Source organism: Hyperolius riggenbachi, chromosome 8, assembly GCF_040937935.1.
Source record: "Hyperolius riggenbachi isolate aHypRig1 chromosome 8, aHypRig1.pri, whole genome shotgun sequence".
Classification (NCBI taxonomy): Eukaryota; Metazoa; Chordata; class Amphibia; order Anura; family Hyperoliidae; genus Hyperolius; species Hyperolius riggenbachi.
This window is the reverse complement of record NC_090653.1, coordinates 153,934,729-153,955,260: the sequence shown is the minus strand read 5'-3', so window position 1 is coordinate 153,955,260 and position 20,532 is coordinate 153,934,729. Positions and strand designations below refer to the sequence as shown.

Here is a 20,532-nt window from a genome sequence, read left to right as displayed (position 1 = left end):
GGAAAGGGTCACCAAAACTTGGGCCCTCTGTTTTTGCGTTGCACTTTTAAAGGAAACCCGAGGTGAGAATAATATTGTGGCTGCCATAGTTATCTCCTTAATACCAGCTGCCTGGCTGCCGTGTTGGTCCTCTGCCTCTAATTCTTTCAACCATAGACCCTAAACAAGCATGCAGCAGGTCAGGGGTGTCTGACAATATTGTCAGAACTGACAAGATTAACTGCATGCTTGTTTCTGGTGTAATTCAGTTCACCACTCCAGCCAATGGATCAGCAGGGCTGCCAGGCAACTAGAATTGTTTAAAAGGAAATAAATATGGCAGCCACCATATCACTCTCACCCTGGGTTCACGTTAAATTACAATTAGCCCCGCCCTCATCCAGTCATGACCACGCCCATCTTTTCGCCGCGGCGCGCCGCAGGTTGTAGCCATACCCATTTTTTGCCGCGGGCAGGTCGTCAGCTCCCCCGGAAATTGGTCCAGCACCTGCAAAGCACCCCCTAAAAAAATTCCTGGAGACGCCACTGCTCCTGACTGTGTCATAATCACTTATGGGGGAGGGGGGAGATGGAGGATGGGCGTGTGTGTGTGGGGGGGGGGGGTTAGTGGATGATTTATATACATTTTAATTAATGTAGAATTATTTTTTTAGCTGCAATACTTACAGTATATTCTGGCAAAATTGTAGGAGGTATCAATATTACAACAGATAGAAGATGATGACCAGAGGGTAAGGGTTGATAAGCAGAAGGTGCCACCTCACATACCCCTTGTAGACTTTTTGACATTGGCTCAAGTTAAAACCACACTCTTGTATAGTTTGCTAACTTGTTAAGACTGTAATGTCCAGCAATCACACTGAGTAGCCAGAGAAAAAGACCCTTTTTTGGACACTATGGTCTATTTACAGAAGGGAAGGTTTTCCCTTGATTTATATGATAAACCCACTGACCTTATTGTGCCTGATGCAGGAAAGCGGGGTTATACTACTAGGGTAAGTCACAGTACACAGTGACGATAGCAAGGGTAATATTGCTGTGTGATGTCTGTGTACTACAATTTTACTGTGATTTCCTTCATCAACCTAATTGTCATTCTTGATTTTCACCCTGTGAATACCCTATTGACTCAAGCTGGACGTTTTTATGTGTCCAGTTGGATGCTGCTAATTCAAACAGGATCTACCATTATATCCTGTCAATCAGTGCATGCTCCCGCCGCTCTTTCATGGTAGGACTTACACTTGGGAGATTGGTGAACGGGAACATGTGTTCCCTGAGCCAATAAAAGAGCCTGTCTATGAATGAACATGCCTCCAATCAGGAGCCATGTTCATTCATAATAATTACAGAAAAAACTGTAATGAAAATTTTTTCATGAGGGTATATTACTGTTTTGTTTTTTGTTTTGTTTTTAGCAAATAAAGGTTTGTGAGTGCAAAAGACACAAAACACATTCTGATATTTTTGTTCTCCTTCCAGTACATGAAAATATCAGAGGATGGTTAAAGCAGTGGTTCTGCTAAGTAGGCATTTAGTTCTTCTTCCAGAGATAGGTAGTAACTCGGCTATCTCCAGAAGTGTGGCCCAACCAGAGCCCAGACTTGAACCCGATTGAACATCTCTAGAGAGATCTTAAAATGGCTGTGCACCGAGGCTTCCCATCCTACCTGATGAAGCTTGAGAAGTGCTGCATAGAGAATGGGTGAAACTGGCTAAGGATAGGTGTGCCAAGTTTGTGGCATCATATTCAAAGGACTTGAGGGTGTAATTGCTGCCAAAGGTGCATCAGCAAACTACTGGGGAAAGGCTGTGAATACTTATGTACATGTAAACTTTTTCACGTGGTCATTATGGGATGTTTTGTGTAGAATTCTGAGGAAAAACATGAATTTAATCCATTTTGTAATGTGGAAATGTGAAAGAAATGATGCGCTGTGAATACTGTAATATTGTGAAATCAGCTTGTGCGTAATATTGCTTCAGAGCGTCACTTTGAGATTCCATGATCTTAATAAATGTAAAGCTATTGAATGGCGCTGGTGTTTTTTCTTTCTTTTTTTTTTTTCATTTTACGTACATGCCTAAGATATAGTGTGAAAACTATATTTACTATATAGCTGAACCAGGGATGTTGGCATTGTCCATTGAACTCTACATTATACCTAAAAATCCAGTCAAATTCTAAGTGTTCCAAGAGATAGAGTAAGCTTTGGACCTGAAATTGCTTAGTGTATTGTTTATGCACATATACAGTGGCTTAGTAAGCGTGTTTTATGGCACAATATGCTTCTGAGTAATATTGTCTGTCACTGGTAGTATGCATACATGCCCATCTCCCTTGCCTGCAGATGGTGTGCCGCTTTATTTCAGGATACAGGCCAAGCATGGGTGTATTAAGCCAGAACTGCTCTTGTTTATGCCTAGTTTTTCCCTACAACACACGGGAATAAAAGTCAAACACTTTGGACTCGTATTTATTAACATAAGGCCGTTTATTGTTTGTTAGCTGTTGCTACTTAAGTTTGGCATATTGTCCTTGTAGCCTTAGACAACTGTATGGTTTATAATACACTTCTCAAGTTTCTTTAAAAGGAACTCGAGGTGTGAGACCTATGGAAGCTGCCATATTTATTTCCTTTTAAACAATTCCTGACTTGGGCTCTGGGTTTTGCTGCTAGTAAAAAATATTGGTAATTACATTACCGATATTTCACTATGCACTTTCTCTGCCACCTGTTCTCACTTGAACCCTTCACTCCTGCTGCCTTCAACTATCCCCTCAAGTAAAAACTAACACTTCAAGTGCCTAAAACTAACCTCTCCCTTGTAACACGCCCAAATGACCGCTGATCGTAGCCGATTGTCTACAATCAGCTACAACCATTATTTACCATATATTATTTAAACCATTATTAACCACATATTATTTCCTATATAGATACTGTTAGGCTACTATCTGCATCCGGTGCCCAACTCACCGCTTGGGTGCCCGCTGACAGGCATTTATTAGATGTCCCCTATATTAGATATTACCTCCCTGCTGGCTTGTTTGTTGATTGGAGGAATGCTGACAACAGTGTCCATCCTCTTGCAGGTCAACTTATGTAATCCCAGATATTTAAAGGCTCAATGGGAAGATGTAGCATTTTGATGTGACTTGATATTATGTAAGTGGTGGAATATGCAAATAAGCCACTGACATAACATAACATAACCCAGCTGCATTACCTCATTACCTTCACCTCCTTTTTGGGCACGCACAAATGAGAACGAGCCAATTGCTCCTAATATTTAACAAAATAGTTTTGCAAGGGAGAAAGGTTCTACAATGCCCACTCCTCATTGCAAGGTACCCCTGTCATTGTTAAAACCCGCATGGGTTGGTATTGTCCAGGGGCACACGCCCTTCCACACCTCCCATCAAGCTTGAGGCCTTGCAACAAATGAACTATGTTGTTTTTTATTTAAAAGAATCAAGATAATTACCTGAACTTGTAGAGATGTCTCTACAATGTTTATAGATGCTGAAATAGCCGAATCAGTTCATTTTGGCGCACGGCGCTGAGTGCTAAAGCTGGGCACTGTCATAGCAGCAATGCTGTTCTGCGCACCCCCTGTAGCGGTAATTCAGGGCTCCGGCGGTTGCCAGACCCCGGATTACATCTCCCTTCGAGTTGTGACAACCCGGAGGGGGAATAGTATTTAACGCTGCTGGGGAGTTTAGCGGCAGCAGGGAGAGCTGTCATTTGGCTCGCCCTGGGCCGAACTGCCCGGCGCCGAGTTGACATGCACTCGAAATAGCAGCACCTCCAGGAGCATAGCCATGGCTGGGAATCACATGGTTTGTTCCCACCATTGTTTAGTAGAAATCCCCAACATAGATTTTTAAGTCCGTTTAAGTCTGCTAAACGGATTATATTTTATGGCCGGTGTGAACCGACTCTTATGCTAGGTACACATTATGAGATTTTCTGGCAGATTTACTGTTGGCTCGATTATTTCCAACATGTCCGATCTGATTCCGATGGATTTCCTATAGAAGTGAATGGAAAACAGTCGGAAACAGGGGAGGACTGGCCAGGGGGGAAGGGGGGAGATTTCCCCCCAGACTGCCTCTCATTTAATGATTTAGGGCTGGTACAATGCCTGGGGCATTCAGGTTTTTGTATAAGGGAATGTGAACCACTAGGTTGGCTGAGGGAAATAAACGACCAATTACAGAGCAATTAGAGGGCGGGAAAACTGGTAAATATACACAGCATGATGCAGAGCAGAGGCTTGCCTACAGGGTCCATGGGAAAAAATATGTCTGGTCTCTCACCATTGTTAACTGCATGTGCACAGCTACATAAGATATTGTCTAGGTTAAAACGTTTTTTACAGTCCCTAGACTCCAGAAGGGCTGCTTACAAGACAGTCCCTAGACTCCAGGAGGGCTGCTGGCAGACAGTCCCTAGACTCCAGAAGGGCTGCTTGCAGGACTTGTGTGAGAGATGAAAACCCTGACCGTTGTAACTCAAAATGTATTATGTGCCCCTGATGCAAGTGCATTTATACTTTACCTGTGACGCTGGCTCTTGAGTGTCCTTGCTGTATTTCCCACGTGACTACCAGCATATATGTGATGTCATTTGGGCTGGGGCTTCTGTGAAAATGGGCCTCTCGTTTGTGTTTTCCCCCAGGCCAAAAGGTCCCAGTCCTCCCCTGGTCGGAAATCAATCAGAAATCAGATCGGAATCGGACATGATGGAAATAATCTGCCAGAAAATCTCATTCTGTTTACCTAGCTTTAGGTTTAGTTGCAGTAAAATATTGGGATTATTTAACAATATCCTAATTGCCAAAGTAGAATATCTGTAAATTGCCCGATACTCTTCTTGCTGAGATTGGGCACCCACATTTCCTTGCGCCTCATTTTCATGCACCCAATAAATCAAAGGATGCAGTATTAATTTAAGTATTTATATGCTGCTGACATATTACAGAGTATATATTGTCTTGTCACTAACTGTCCCTCAGAGGGGCTCACAATCTAGTCCCTACCATAGTCATATGACTATGTATGTACCATGTAGTGTATGTATCATAGTCTAGGGCCAATTTAGGGGGAAGCCAATTAACTTATCTGTATGTTTTCGAGATGTGGAAGGAAACCAGAGTGCCTGGAGGAAACCCACACAGGGGAGAACATACAAACTCATTGCAGATGGTTTTAATGCCATATCTGTGGCATTAATATTGTTCTGTGGAGATTAATGCCAAAATGTCACAATTTCCCATTAGTATAAATTAAGCACAGATAAACTGATAACCACATGTATTTTAATTTGAATACAAAGGTGCTAAAATCTGTGCAATGTTAATCCTTTCCTTTCAATACTGTAAAAAGATACACTGAAAAAAACTCCAGTCTAGTGCCTTCCTTCTATTCTTGTGCTTTCAGCACCATCTAGAGGACATTTAGTGAAATACCGTACATAAAAGAATGAGAGGAAAAACTACATGCTTGTACATGAAAAACATATACTAACAACAAATTACTTAACTAATAACAGCCATAAATAATGGTAACAGCTGCTACTTATTCCCAGTAGAATATGCATTGGGAGTGAAAATGCCTTGCCTGCGTCTGCTTACTTACGGTATGTGGTTTTCTGTGTGCATCCGTTTAAATGCCATATCAGTTACAGCACAGAAATACGTGCAGCAGTGCATTTATAAAGCACACTTCATTACAACACATTGGTGAGAACACTATACTGTAATTGGACTTTTATGTGGAAATCCATGCACTAGTGATTGATAAAGTGATCAGAATCTCTGCCAGTTCCACATCCAAAATGCAGTGACTAAATTGCCAAACTGGTAAATGATTAATATTCATACATAAATAATCTTTTATGGTTCTGATTAATTTGGTTTGATGTAAACTGAACTCTGATTGGTTGCTGCAGATGCCCAAATTTATATTACATCATTTCCAGTGATCTATGTGCATTTTTCTGTTTTCTGTATTGTCTGTTAATTATTTTTGGAAGCACCAGTTTCCTTCTCTCATTTCATGGTTGTCCACAGTTTTGTCACCTTTCTGCTTGCCACTCACTGTACAATTTGATTGTACAATCTTTTTTTTTAAGTCATAACAGGCCTACATAGTATAGTGAGAGCCTTTCTAAACATCCGATCCCAGTTACGTGACTGGCCAGGAATTGCATCATGTATGGCATGTGAGGCATGGGCGACTTTAGTACTAGTGAGGAATTGCTAGCAACCAGTTCTACAAATCAATTAAAATGAAAGATATAACCAGTAATGAAGCAGTTTTAAGTGTCAGGCAGCAGGCAGGGAAGCAATGACTCACCTCCTTCCGCGTCCCAGTGCTGTGTTCCATCCCTCATCACTTCCTGCAGTGCCGCCCACTGTACTACCTGTACTGGGGCAACTATACTAGCTACCTATCCTGGAGAGGCAATTATACTACCTATATGGGGGGGCAACTATACTAGCTACCTATAGTTGGGCAATTATACTACCTATATGGGGGCAATTATACTACCTATACTGGGGCAACTATACTAGCTACCTATAATGGGGCAACTATACCTGGCTACCCTATACAAGGGGCTACCTACCTATAGTGAGGGTGAAAATGTTTGGGTGCTGTGCTATCGTTCCAAAGTGTGTGTGTGTGTGTGTGGGGGGGGGGGGGGGCATCCTCACAAGTTTGCCTCAGGCAGCAAAAAGTCTAGAACCGGCCCTGCTTAAAGCAAACCTGAAATGGGAGGGATCTGGAGGTTGCCATATTTATTTCCTGGCAACTGGCAATGTTTAAAAGGAAATCACACACATCTTAAACAAGCATGCAGCTAATCCAGTCAGATTTTGGCAGAAACATCCAATCTGCTTGCTTGTTCAGGCTAAGAGTATTAGAGGCAGAGGATCAGCAGGATTGCCAGGTAACTGGCATTGTTTAAAACGAAATAAATATGGCAGCCTCCATATACCTCTTACTTCAGGTTCCCTTTAAGAAACTGCACAGGGGAGTACTGCATTGTGATTATGCTATACATTTCCTTGTATGTATTTTACAGCACTAATGCTTGTACACATTGCTCTGCAATAACAATTGTAATTACATTTTCTCAAATTTACCAAAGCCTTTGTGTAATTTGCAATATTTGTATTGTGCCATGCATAATATATATGTAGTCCTGCCATGTTTTGGAAAATGTGTGTATTGTTTCTAAGCTTTTCCTGCAATGGTCAGTTTTTTGAGATCGTCATATCCAGATTACATACAGTACATACACTCTTATATTCATTGATGCCAGTTTTGTATATGTACTGCTTAATGCAGTGGAAACTTCACTTGTATCATGCTTTTATTTTTCAGTAACCCTTTGATGTTTGTGATATTCAAGCTGGAAACAAGAAATGCCTTTGGTAAAGAGAAACATAGAACCACGGCATTTGTGCCGAGGAATAGTGCCAGATGCAGTCACCAGTGAGTTGGAATGTGTCACCAACAGCACCCTGGCTGCCATCATCAAACAGCTGGGAAGCTTAAGTGAGTACTTTTATATTTCATTATAATAATGTATCATTGTGTTGCCTCAGGAGCACTTCTAAACAAAAATGTTATATACTGTGCTCTATACCACATTAATACATGGCATACACCATTTACTGCTCAGAGGAATATACCAAAATCATTCAACTCCTCAGTTAATGAAACCACCGACTCCAACTCCAGGTACCCTGGACTCCTACTCCACAGCCCTGCTTTTTACAAAAGTGTTACTTTTCAGGCCATCATGCTTAGTTATCCAATGTAATACCCCTTCCTTTTCAGACGACCACCCACTGAGCTGGAAAATCCTGAGCAGACTGATATTATAAATCCTACTGGGAGCTGCCTACTCATTCTCCCCCTCATTTCTCCATAAAATTAATTAGATTACATGGCAGAGAGCTGAGCTCCATATCTATGCTACAAATGCTAGAACACTGTCACCTGAAATGAAAGCTAGTTTAGGGGGACCTGTATATTATTGCAAAAACATACGGATAAGTTAATTGGCTCCCCCCAAAAAAATTGGCCCTAGACTACAGTACTTACACTACATAATATAGACATATGGCAATGGTAGGGATTAGATTGTGAGCTCCTTTGAGGGACAGTTAGTGACAAGATATATATATATATATATATACACTGTACAGCGCTGCGTAATATGTCGGCGCTATATAAATACTAAATAATAATAATAATAATACTTGCACCTTTACATTTGGGGAGCCTGACCTACTAAGCCAGAGCTTTTCAAATAGTGATTCTTCAGTGTAAGGCAGCTACAGGGATCGCCACTGAGCCCACAATGCGTGCATGCTCAGTGTGTAAAAAGAGGAATTTAGGGAAAGAAAATGCCATTAAAAAAGGCAGTGTAGCCTTTCTTCTCCAGAGCCTTATTAATCCCTATCAAAGTGGCTTCAGGTGCCATTTTTCTGTTCTGTAAAACATGTAATCACTCCAGCAGAGTGACTTCTTCATTTTTTTTAAAGTGAAGGAAATTACTAGGAATTACAGATAATCTGAAGGAGCAGAGTGGTAGGTAGGCACCCAGTATAACAAGTTAGAACTCTTTACTGAAGAAAACGTGCAGAGATAAATCATACACCACCATCAGGAAATGCAGCTTGCTTAGAACAGAGATGAACAAAAAATGAATACAGAAAATCATAATACCATTGAGATCATCACAGCACTTACAGACATCTTCTGGTTGTTTTACTATACTGCAGTTTATGTAATAATGTTGCTAAATCCAATCCACTTACCTATTGCCTGGTTGACTGAAGCTGCCTTCACATCACCTGCTGCATGGCCAGATCGATCATTAGATAGAACCCTCTCTAGTTGAATCTGATCAGAGGGATTTATTGCCAACATGAAATCTATTGGAAATCATCCTTGCACTGCCGTAGCCCACTGGTCCCCCCAAGTGTAAGGCCTCAACCCCTCCCCCCGCCCCCATGCTTGTGCTATGGGTTATTAAAGTCTCACCTCTCCCTGGCAAGATTTCTGGCCTTCTCTGATATCCGTTGTCACCCAAAGTGCCAGAACCACATGTTTTGACACCACATATGCGCCAGTGTCACGTAGTACAGGTCCTGCTTTTGACGGTGGATCTGTTGTGTTGAGTACTACAGTGCATCTCTGGTTATCTGCTGGCAGCATTGTAATGTTATGTTTCCTGCTGAGCAGTGTTAGTATTTTTTGTGCAATCTCAGCAGGTAGTGAAGATGCAAGCTGTTAAAACAGTCAACTTTCTGCCTCTGCCTAAGTGGGTCTGCCTCGCACATTCATTAAACAGGTGTTTTGAGGCTTCCATAAGATATATTTTATGGTACTGTGAAACCCAGTCATGAACTGCAAGGTATTAGTCCACACTGTCAACACCTGAGGTTAATTTTACTTTGGATATACTGTGATCTGGAGAAATGGGAGCCTTTAACACTTTAATCAACCCTCGGTGGACCAGAGGGAGGAACTAATGAAAGCGTGGCATCATCCCCTAGTTATAGCAAACTGGCTTTGAACATTGTAAGAAGTGGGCAAGGGGGTTGGATCCTCACCCTTACAAGCAATATTTTCTTAGTGTTGAGTGACAAGAGGCCTACGTTTATAAAAGGTTATAAAAGAGATACCCCCTAGTAAAATATCGGTATTAGTGCCAAACCTTAACCCACCTTGGTGGTGCTTAACCTTAACACCCCCCTGCCCAAGCCTAATCTTCACCCCTCCTGGTGCCTAACCCTAATCCCCCTACATGGTTCCTAACCTTAACCCCTAAGGACCCCTCCCCCACATTCCTAATACTAAAGACCCTCCTAACCCTCAATATTTTTCACCGCCATAGGCGGCAATGTTAAAAGCCATGATTAGCAGCTATGAACAGTGCACATTGGCTATAAATGGTAAATAGCGGGCGATACCAGCTTTTAACATTGCTGCACCTTTTTTTAACAGGGCGCCTCCAGCTTCCTTTTTACCTGCTTCGGACACAAAGTGCTTCCCAATATCCATGTTCCTCAAAAAGAACATTGGAGTAACTTAATGGGGGTCTTATAGTACTATCTAGTTATCTGCTTTGTAAGGTCATTACCAAATAACCACCCCATTACCACACAATATTAGGGCCTTGATTCACAAAGCCGTGATAAATGCTATCACGGCTCTGATAAACTTAGCGCACGTACAGGTTTGCGCGCACAATAGTAAAGGTTTGCGTGCATTATCTTTCTCGTTCATTCGCTAACGCTAAATATGTTAGCGCGTGAACGGGAAAGTTTAATGAGCGTAAACCTTTACTGTTACATGCGCAAACCTGTATGCACGCTAACCGGTGCGCTGAACTTATCACGGCTGTGATAGCATTTATCACAGCTTTGTGAATCGAGCCCTATGAGCGGTGATGCGAATGGGTTAACAGGCAGTGCTCTCCTGGTGCTAGTAACGGTAAAAGTTTACAGCACATTTAATGCATCAGACACCTAAAGAGACAAATTGGGGGTTAAAGTACTCCTGTACCGAAATTTTACATCTATAAAAAAAACTTTAAAAAAAACCCAAAACACCACACAACTCACCTACTCCTGGTTTCCTTCGCTGTCATTTCTACTGTGTCAGCTCTCTCGTTCCCCCGCCACGCCCTCTCGTATCTGCCATCATCTTCACTACTATGTCGCTGACCCGGAAGTAACATAAAAGTACTCTGAGTCATCGCCATAGTGGTGAAGATGTCCGCAGATATGAGAGGACACGGCGACGGAAAGAAGGAGGGGACAGGTAGGAAAAGACAGTGTAATCGGGAGTAGGTGAGTTGTGCAGTGTTTTGTTTTCGTTTTTTGACAGGTCTAAAATTATGGCGGTATGGGGTGGTCCTAGGGAGGATAACTGCCTTATCCTCCTCGCCCATATTTGACATTCTAGTCAGTCAAGATTTCGGCTGACGGGGGACACGGAGTGCTGGAAGGTGGGAATGGTGCTGTGACATATGTCACAGCACCATTATCAAAATGGCACCTATATTACTCAAACCTCTCTCAGTTTGGGGTACTTTAGGACATATTAGAAGAGGTACATTTTTAGATAATAAAGTGAGATTCATGGGTTTTATGAATCAGCCCCATAGTAAGGATACATTAATGATATTCTTGTTATGTGCGCATTTCTACACAGGTTATCCTTCTGTTCTCTATGTATGAAAAAGATAAAGGCCCTTATTCAATTCAATTTCAATTCAAGTGTTGTCCTAGGAGAGAATGTTTAGTCTCCTGTTTTAAATAACGGAAATACATATATCCAGGCACATCGCCTCTAGTTAGGACATTAAATAAATTATTAGGGAAAGGGAGGTGCTGAAGGGGGTGTGGCTAGAAAACAGCAAAAATCTATTAACCCTTCGCACACTCACATGCAAATGTTCAAACAAATGCATTCACAGATTCACTCATCCAGGCACAACTGTTATCCCTACAGCTAAATTAAAAGCCAGGTGTAACGAAAAATCTGCAACGCCGGATGGATTGCGGAAATATGGTCGCATCCAGTCCGGCAAGCGGACCTTCCAACGCGGGATGCGGAAATTCGTCCGCATCCGCTGCGCACACCCGTCCGAGCACTCTGCTCCAAACTCACCAACATGCTGTTCACCAGGGTTCTGCCATCTTGCCTCTAGGGGGTGCGGCCGCACACCAGACACGCCTTTATACTCTTAGAAAGCGTGTCAGCTGACCTGGAGGTCAGCTGACATTTTAGCCTGCTCTGATTGGTTGCTGCCTGGGGTGGAGACTTCTCTCCCAGGCAGTATATAAGGAAGTGCTTTTCAGTCACACTTTGTCTGTGTTTGCGATACCCTGTGTCAGCACTCAGACCTTAGACTAGATCCCAGGTGTTGAAACCAAGGACTTCACACCTAGACTAGGAGATTATTATTATTGTTATTGATTCTCTGTGTATGATTCTGTGCCTGTCTTGACTTCTCTTCTGCTTCCTGATTCTGTACTCTGCCAGCCCGTACCGTTAACGACTATTGGCTTGGTTCCTGACTATTCTCTCGTCTCACGTCTCTGTACTGTTGCCGCCTGTACTGTTGCCGAACCTCTTTCTGTCTGACCTTGCTCCCTTCAGTGGAACGTCTCCTACTGTTGGGTTATTATCTGAGGCTTGCCTCCCTGAGACGCCGGCCCTAGCAGACCGTTACTGCCAGAGGCCGAGATTCCTCCACTGCCACTTTGGGGGATCTCACACACGGGGTTCCCATTCAGAGGTAACCACACCTCTGAGGAATTGCCGTGTGGTGGATATTTCCACAACTTTGTGAATATTTACTGCTTTGTATATTTTCATGTTGTTCGTGTGTCCACTGCTTTACATCTACCCGCATTATTAGCAATTCCGCAGATTGCTATATAATCGGGTCTATCCTTGTATTATTGGCGATACTGCGGATCCCCAATAATCAAGGTTCGGGGTGTGACACTGGTCTGAGTAGATCATTTCAGGCACTTACCGTGTTAGTGAGCCTTCCGCTGATTTACCATCAGGAAGATACTTACTATTTCACTCTAACATATCTGCATTAGTGGTGATTCTGTATATCACCACTTAATCAGATATTTGTGCCTCTTGCTGACACCAATCGTTACAGAAACACAGACCATAAAGAAGTAAGATGGAGGGGGTGATAAACCAGCTTCAGACTGTAAGGGCAGAGTTAGAACAGCTGAAGATTACTGTAACTGCACAGCAGGCTCAGATTACTCAGTTAAATGAGACTGTCCAAAGGTTGCAATCACCACTTAACGTTCTACCTCCCCCGGCTCTTAGCGAGCCTAAAATGAACATTCCTGAGAAATTTTCAGGCACAAGGTCAGATTTCCAGAATTTCCGTCACAGAGTGCTGTCTTACTTTGAGATGAAACCTGTGTCCTCGGGAACCGAGGCTCAGAAGGTCACTCTTATCAAGACTCTATTGCATGCAGATTCCCAGACGTGGGCTTATGGCTTACCTGATGAGCATCCTGCTCTGTCTTCTGTCCAGGAGTTTTTTAAGGCCATGGCGGTCATCTACGATGATCCAGATAGTGCCGCCACGGCCGAACGTAAGCTCAAAAACCTTAGACAAGGACGCAGTACTGCTGAGGAGTATGCGTCAGAGTTTAGGAAGTGGGCTGTGTCCTCTAGATGGGAGCGATATGCACTCTTGGATAGATACCTAGATGGGTTGTCAGAAGCAGTAACTGACGTGATGGTTAGTCATCCGGAACCCAAAGATCTAGATGAGGCTATTACGCTGTCTATTAAAATAGATAGGCGTCTGAGGTACAACAAGAAGGGCAGGTACCCCATGTACTCTAGGACTTCTGGGGCCAGTAGCTCGGCAGCAGTTGAGACTGAGGAGCCGATGCAGTTAGGCCACGGGCGCCTCACGGAGGCGGAAAGGTCAAGAAGACGCAGAGAGGGTCTTTGCATGTACTGCGGGGAAAAGGGCCACATTGCACAAAACTGTGGTAGGAAGTCGGGAAACTCCTCGGCTTAGGTGTGGTAGGGGGTACCACCCTAAGCGGAATTGTTTTACCTCCAAAACAAGAAAAAATTTTATTGCCCTGTTCCCTAAATTGGGAAGGGAAGAACTTTCCTACCACAGCATTTGTAGATTCCGGGTCAACAGCTAACTTTTTAGATTTAAGCTTTGCTTTAAGTTTAAATATCCCTGTACTTCCGGTAGGAAGACATTTATATGTTACAGCGATTGATGACACTCCTTTGCAAGGAAAGTCCCCACTGTGTCAGACACCTCCCCTCTCGCTGCAAGTGGGAGCTCTGCACAGGGAGGTCATACAGTTTTTCGTTTTAAAGATGTCTACCTCTACGGTGATACTAGGGTTGCCCTGGTTACGATTACATTCTCCTCAGTTTGATTGGGGGAATGGGCAGTTGACTACTTGGTCGCCTTATTGTACACAACATTGTTTACAGAATGTAGTTTTGTGTTCTACTAAGATTCAAGTGGAAGGAGTACCTCCACAATATCAGGAATATGCTGATGTCTTTTGTCCTAGGGCAGCAGATCAATTACCCCCCCATAGACCTTTTGATTGCCCAATAGATTTGAAACCAGGAACCATGCCACCCAGGGGCCACCTATACAACCTCTCGTCCCCGGAAAAATTGGCCATGGACGAGTACATTCAGGAGAATTTGCAGAAGGGTTTCATCCGCCCTTCAAGATCTCCTGCAGGAGCGGGATTCTTTTTCGTTCAGAAAAAAGATGGTGGTTTGCGCCCCTGTATTGACTACAGGGGTCTAAATAAGATCACGATTAAGAATCGGTATCCACTACCGCTAATCGACGATTTATTTACACAGGTTCCCGGGGCTTCTGTTTTCACTAAGTTGGATCTAAGGGGGGCCTACAATTTGATCCGTATCAGGGAGGAAGATGAATGGAAGACGGCATTCAACACTCCCAAGGGGCATTACGAATACTTGGTGATGCCCTTTGGGTTGTGTAACGCTCCTGCAGTTTTTCAGGAGTTCGTCAACGAGATTTTTAGGGAGGTACTGGGTCGCTTTGTAATCGTCTACTTAGATGATATCTTAATATTTTCTAAAAATATCACGGAACACCGCCAACATGTGAAGTATGTGTTACAAAGACTCAGGGAGAATCAATTGTTTGCGAAATTAGAGAAATGTGTTTTTGAGGTAAAGGAGATTGCCTTTCTTGGTTACATTATCTCTACATCAGGGTTGTCCATGGATCCCAAAAAGGTCTCTGCTGTAAGGGATTGGCCACAACCATCTGGGCTTAAAGCACTACAGAGATTCTTGGGATTCGCAAATTATTATAGAAAATTTATCAAGGGGTTCTCTTCGGTGGTGTCTCCGCTTACTAATTTGACAAAAAAAGGGGCTGATGCCACTCATTGGTCAGAAGAAGCAGTTGTGGCATTTTCCTCTCTGAAAGAGGCATTCTGTTCTGCTCCCATATTACGTCATGTAGATGTTGCTTACCCATTTATAGTGGAGGTGGATGCCTCGGAGGTTGGAGTAGGAGCAGTATTGTCTCAACGTTCAGGACTTCAGGGGCAAGCTTCATCCCTGTGCTTTTTTTTCCAGAAAATTCTCTCCTGCCCAGAGAAATTATGATGTTGGAAACAGGGAATTATTAGCCATCAAGCTTGCTTTTGAGGAGTGGCGCCACTGGTTAGAGGGGGCGGAGCATGTAATTACTGTGTACACGGATCATAAAAATTTACAATACATTGAAAAAGCTAAAAGACTCACCCCCAGACAGGCTAGATGGGCTCTCTTTTTCTGCCGTTTTAATTTTATAATTACATTCACACCAGGGAGTAAGAACGTTAAAGCGGACGCCCTTTCTCGTTGTTTTGAACCTGAAACTGCTCCATCTCCTTCCTCAGAAAGTATTCTGTCGAAAGAGATCATCCTGGCAGCCACTGAGATAGTTGAAGACCTTCCTAGCCTCTTAAGTCCTTTTCAATTAGAAGTGCCAGAAGGGAAACCAAGAGGGGTTCTTTATGTCCCTTGTACTTTACGTCCCAAAGTGCTGCAGTTGTTTCATGGACACAAGAATGCTGGACACCCTGGCATTACCCGAACCCAAGAATTGTTGTGTAGATCTGTCTGGTGGCCATCTCTACAACAAGATTGCAAGGAATTTGTTAAGACCTGTACCGTCTGTGCCAGGAGCAAACCCTCCCGACTGGCTCCAGTTGGAACTTTGCAGTCTCTGCCCTCCCCTCAGGAGCCATGGACACATATTTCCATGGACTTCGTGGGAGAACTTCCAGATTCCAATGGAAAGACTGTCATATGGGTGGTCACAGACAGATTCAGTAAGATGGCCCACTTTGTGCCTTTGAGTGGTTTCCCTACTGCTCAAAAATTAGCAGATCTTTTTATTCAAAATATCTTTAAATTACACGGCATTCCAGAGAATGTTGTCTCAGACAGAGGGGTCCAGTTTGTCTCTAGGTTCTGGCGGGCCTTCTGTAAGGGGATGGGTATGTCGTTGTCCTTTTCATCAGGTTACCATCCACAGACCAACGGCCAGACAGAGAGGACCAATCAATCTTTGGAACAGTTCCTGAGATGTTATGTGGCGGACGCCCAACACCAGTGGGCGGAGTTTCTACCATTTGCTGAGTTCGCACATAACAATCTCAGGAATGAGTCCTCTGGTTATGCGCCTTTTCAAATTGTCAATGGGAAATCTCCCAAATTTTCTCCTTTGCCAGTGTCGACCTCTCCATTCCCTGTCCTGGAGGAGTGGCAGGAATCTTTCAAGAGGATTTGGGCTAATGTCGGAGAAAATTTAAAAAAGGCTTTCATCATACAGAAGAGGCAGGCAGATAAGAGACGGTCTGCGGAGTGGGAGTTTAAACCAGGAGACAGAGTTTGGATATCAACTCGTCATATAGCTCTGAGGCAGCCATCCGCGAAACTGGGGCCCAGGTATATTGGACCATATCCAATTTCCGAAAGGGTTAATCGTGTTACTTACAGAGTCAGGTTACCGCAGTCTCTAAAGGTGGGGAAAGCCTTTCATGTGTCACTCCTGAAACCAGCTGTTCAGGTGGATTCCCCCCCTCCTCACCCTGTCATGGTTGATGGTGAGCCTGAATGGGAGGTTGAGGAGATCTTGGACTCCAGACGAGTTCAGGGTTCAGTGCAGTATTTGGTGCATTGGAGAGGGTACGGTCTAGAGGAAAGATCCTGGGTCAAAGCAGGTGATTTACATGCTGATAAACTTAGGAGACGGTTCCATGAGCTCCATCCTGACAGGCCAGGTGGGACGTGTCCGGAGTCCACGCCTAGAGGGAGGGGTACTGTAACGAAAAATCTGCAACGCCGGATGGATTGCGGAAATATGGTCGCATCCAGTCCGGCAAGCGGACCTTCCAACGCGGGATGCGGAAATTCGTCCGCATCCGCTGCGCACACCCGTCCGAGCACTCTGCTCCAAACTCACCAACATGCTGTTCACCAGGGTTCTGCCATCTTGCCTCTAGGGGGTGCGGCCGCACACCAGACACGCCTTTATACTCTTAGAAAGCGTGTCAGCTGACCTGGAGGTCAGCTGACATTTTAGCCTGCTCTGATTGGTTGCTGCCTGGGGTGGAGACTTCTCTCCCAGGCAGTATATAAGGAAGTGCTTTTCAGTCACACTTTGTCTGTGTTTGCGATACCCTGTGTCAGCACTCAGACCTTAGACTAGATCCCAGGTGTTGAAACCAAGGACTTCACACCTAGACTAGGAGATTATTATTATTGTTATTGATTCTCTGTGTATGATTCTGTGCCTGTCTTGACTTCTCTTCTGCTTCCTGATTCTGTACTCTGCCAGCCCGTACCGTTAACGACTATTGGCTTGGTTCCTGACTATTCTCTCGTCTCACGTCTCTGTACTGTTGCCGCCTGTACTGTTGCCGAACCTCTTTCTGTCTGACCTTGCTCCCTTCAGTGGAACGTCTCCTACTGTTGGGTTATTATCTGAGGCTTGCCTCCCTGAGACGCCGGCCCTAGCAGACCGTTACTGCCAGAGGCCGAGATTCCTCCACTGCCACTTTGGGGGATCTCACACACGGGGTTCCCATTCAGAGGTAACCACACCTCTGAGGAATTGCCGTGTGGTGGATATTTCCACAACTTTGTGAATATTTACTGCTTTGTATATTTTCATGTTGTTCGTGTGTCCACTGCTTTACATCTACCCGCATTATTAGCAATTCCGCAGATTGCTATATAATCGGGTCTATCCTTGTATTATTGGCGATACTGCGGATCCCCAATAATCAAGGTTCGGGGTGTGACACTGGTCTGAGTAGATCATTTCAGGCACTTACCGTGTTAGTGAGCCTTCCGCTGATTTACCATCAGGAAGATACTTACTATTTCACTCTAACATATCTGCATTAGTGGTGATTCTGTATATCACCACTTAATCAGATATTTGTGCCTCTTGCTGACACCAATCGTTACACCAGGGTTTTAGTTCACAGAAGAATGCATTCTTATGCTTAGTCACCTATACTGCGCAGAAGTACCCAGGTAAACATAGGTGTCCTAACTCTGGCCCTGTAACATGCATAGTGCAGACATGCAAACACATTCATTGCATCAAACCTATCAATGGATTAGGAGCACACATCCTAACTTCCTCTCCTGGGAAAGACGGTGCATCTTACCAATCGCACAAGGGAGCTAACGTTATGTGTCCATGTGCACCATGCGCATACACCAGCATAAGCTGTGTGCATGCTGACAAATACATACAGGGGAAGGAGGGAGTGCACTGAATTAGACCCTAGCCACAGGGGTCAGTAGTAAAATGGAAATACATATATCCAGGCACATCGCCTCTAGTTAGGACATTAAATAAATTATTAGGGAAAGGGAGGTGCTGAAGGGGGTGTGGCTAGAAAACAGCAAAAATCTATTAACCCTTCGCACACTCACATGCAAATGTTCAAACAAATGCATTCACAGATTCACTCATCCAGGCACAACTGTTATCCCTACAGCTAAATTAAAAGCCAGGGTTTTAGTTCACAGAAGAATGCATTCTTATGCTTAGTCACCTATACTGCGCAGAAGTACCCAGGTAAACATAGGTGTCCTAACTCTGGCCCTGTAACATGCATAGTGCAGACATGCAAACACATTCATTGCATCAAACCTATCAATGGATTAGGAGCACACATCCTAACTTCCTCTCCTGGGAAAGACGGTGCATCTTACCAATCGCACAAGGGAGCTAACGTTATGTGTCCATGTGCACCATGCGCATACACCAGCATAAGCTGTGTGCATGCTGACAAATACATACAGGGGAAGGAGGGAGTGCACTGAATTAGACCCTAGCCACAGGGGTCAGTAGTAAAATGGAAATACATATATCCAGGCACATCGCCTCTAGTTAGGACATTAAATAAATTATTAGGGAAAGGGAGGTGCTGAAGGGGGTGTGGCTAGAAAACAGCAAAAATCTATTAACCCTTCGCACACTCACATGCAAATTTGTCAGCATGCACACAGCTTATGCTGGTGTATGCGCATGGTGCACATGGACACATAACGTTAGCTCCCTTGTGCGATTGGTAAGATGCACCATCTTTCCCAGGAGAGGAAGTTAGGATGTGTGCTCCTAATCCATTGATAGGTTTGATGCAATGAATGTGTTTGCATGTCTGCACTATGCATGTTACAGGGCCAGAGTTAGGACACCTATGTTTACCTGGGTACTTCTGCGCAGTATAGGTGACTAAGCATAAGAATGCATTCTTCTGTGAACTAAAACCCTGGCTTTTAATTTAGCTGTAGGGATAACAGTTGTGCCTGGATGAGTGAATCTGTGAATGCATTTGTTTGAACATTTGCATGTGAGTGTGCGAAGGGTTAATAGATTTTTGCTGTTTTAAATAACGTTTCAGCACTTCACAATTGAAGAAGTATCAAAAAGTAGGTGAAAAAGTACTGTCAAAATTATTATTCATTTTTTGTTTGCCGGTGGCTTATAAGGCATTTTATTTATAGAATACACAAATATTATGTAGGAAAAAACATAATATTTGTGTATTATAATATTATGCAGCCATGTTCATTGTAACGTTTAAAGAGACTCTGTAACAAAATTTTCATCCTTATTTCTTCTATCCTATAAGTTCCTATACCTATTCTAATGTGGTCTGTCTTACTGCAGCCTTTCCTATTTGCACAGTGGCTGTATTATCTCTGTTATATCATCTAATCTTCTCTCCTCTGTCGGGTCTGTCGGGCTGAGGCAGTCAAGCTGGAATGTGCTGTGCTGCTTGTGATTGGCTAGAAGCTATACACACCCTCTCCAGGCCCCCTGCACACTCTGTATGACACACACACTGAGCTCCTCTCAGCTATCACTTGCTATGTCTTTTGTTTGTAAACACTGGATAAAAATGGCAATTACAAGCCAGGATTGTAGCAGAGAGTGGCAGAAACAGCACAGAGGGGCCCAGGAGAACATAATGAATAGAATGGTATGCTTTTTATTGTAAGAATTTTAGAGTACAGATTCTCTTTAATAACTCCATTGTAAAGCCTCAAAAACGGAGGTTCACTTAGAAATCTTGTAGTCACAGATTTCAGTTAATAGGAGCATCATTTCACATCTTTAAACTACAGGTAAGCCGTCTCAAGAGATTTTTGCTGTACTTATTTTTGGCCTTAGCTGTGTTGAGTGAAAGGACCTTCTCCCAGTGCTCCTAGTGTGGCAGCAGCAGTAGAGAATTTCCCATTAGAAACCATGCAGTGAACAATAGCACAGTCTGAAAATTCAATAAACTGATTTTCTATTTTAAAGAGTAACTGGCAAAAAACGTCCCTATAGGCGTAGCCCTAAGCAGAAGCAATGTAGCTTTAACACTCACTTGCTGTCTAGCACATGTATAATCACCTGAGTT

At 43.5% G+C, this 20,532-nt stretch overlaps 1 protein-coding gene across 9 annotated transcripts in view; it reads left to right on the top strand.

Moving 5' to 3' along the window:
* LOC137527136 (actin-binding protein WASF3-like) overlaps positions 1-20,532 on the top strand; it is a 197,614-nt gene that overhangs the window by 111,009 nt on the left and 66,073 nt on the right. For all 9 annotated transcript variants that reach the window (XM_068247574.1, XM_068247568.1, XM_068247567.1 and 6 more), the window contains one exon: positions 7,397-7,570. In XM_068247574.1, the coding sequence (XP_068103675.1) occupies positions 7,438-7,570 (133 nt within the window). In that variant the 5' untranslated portion in view covers positions 7,397-7,437. The remainder of the gene's footprint in view (positions 1-7,396; positions 7,571-20,532) is intronic.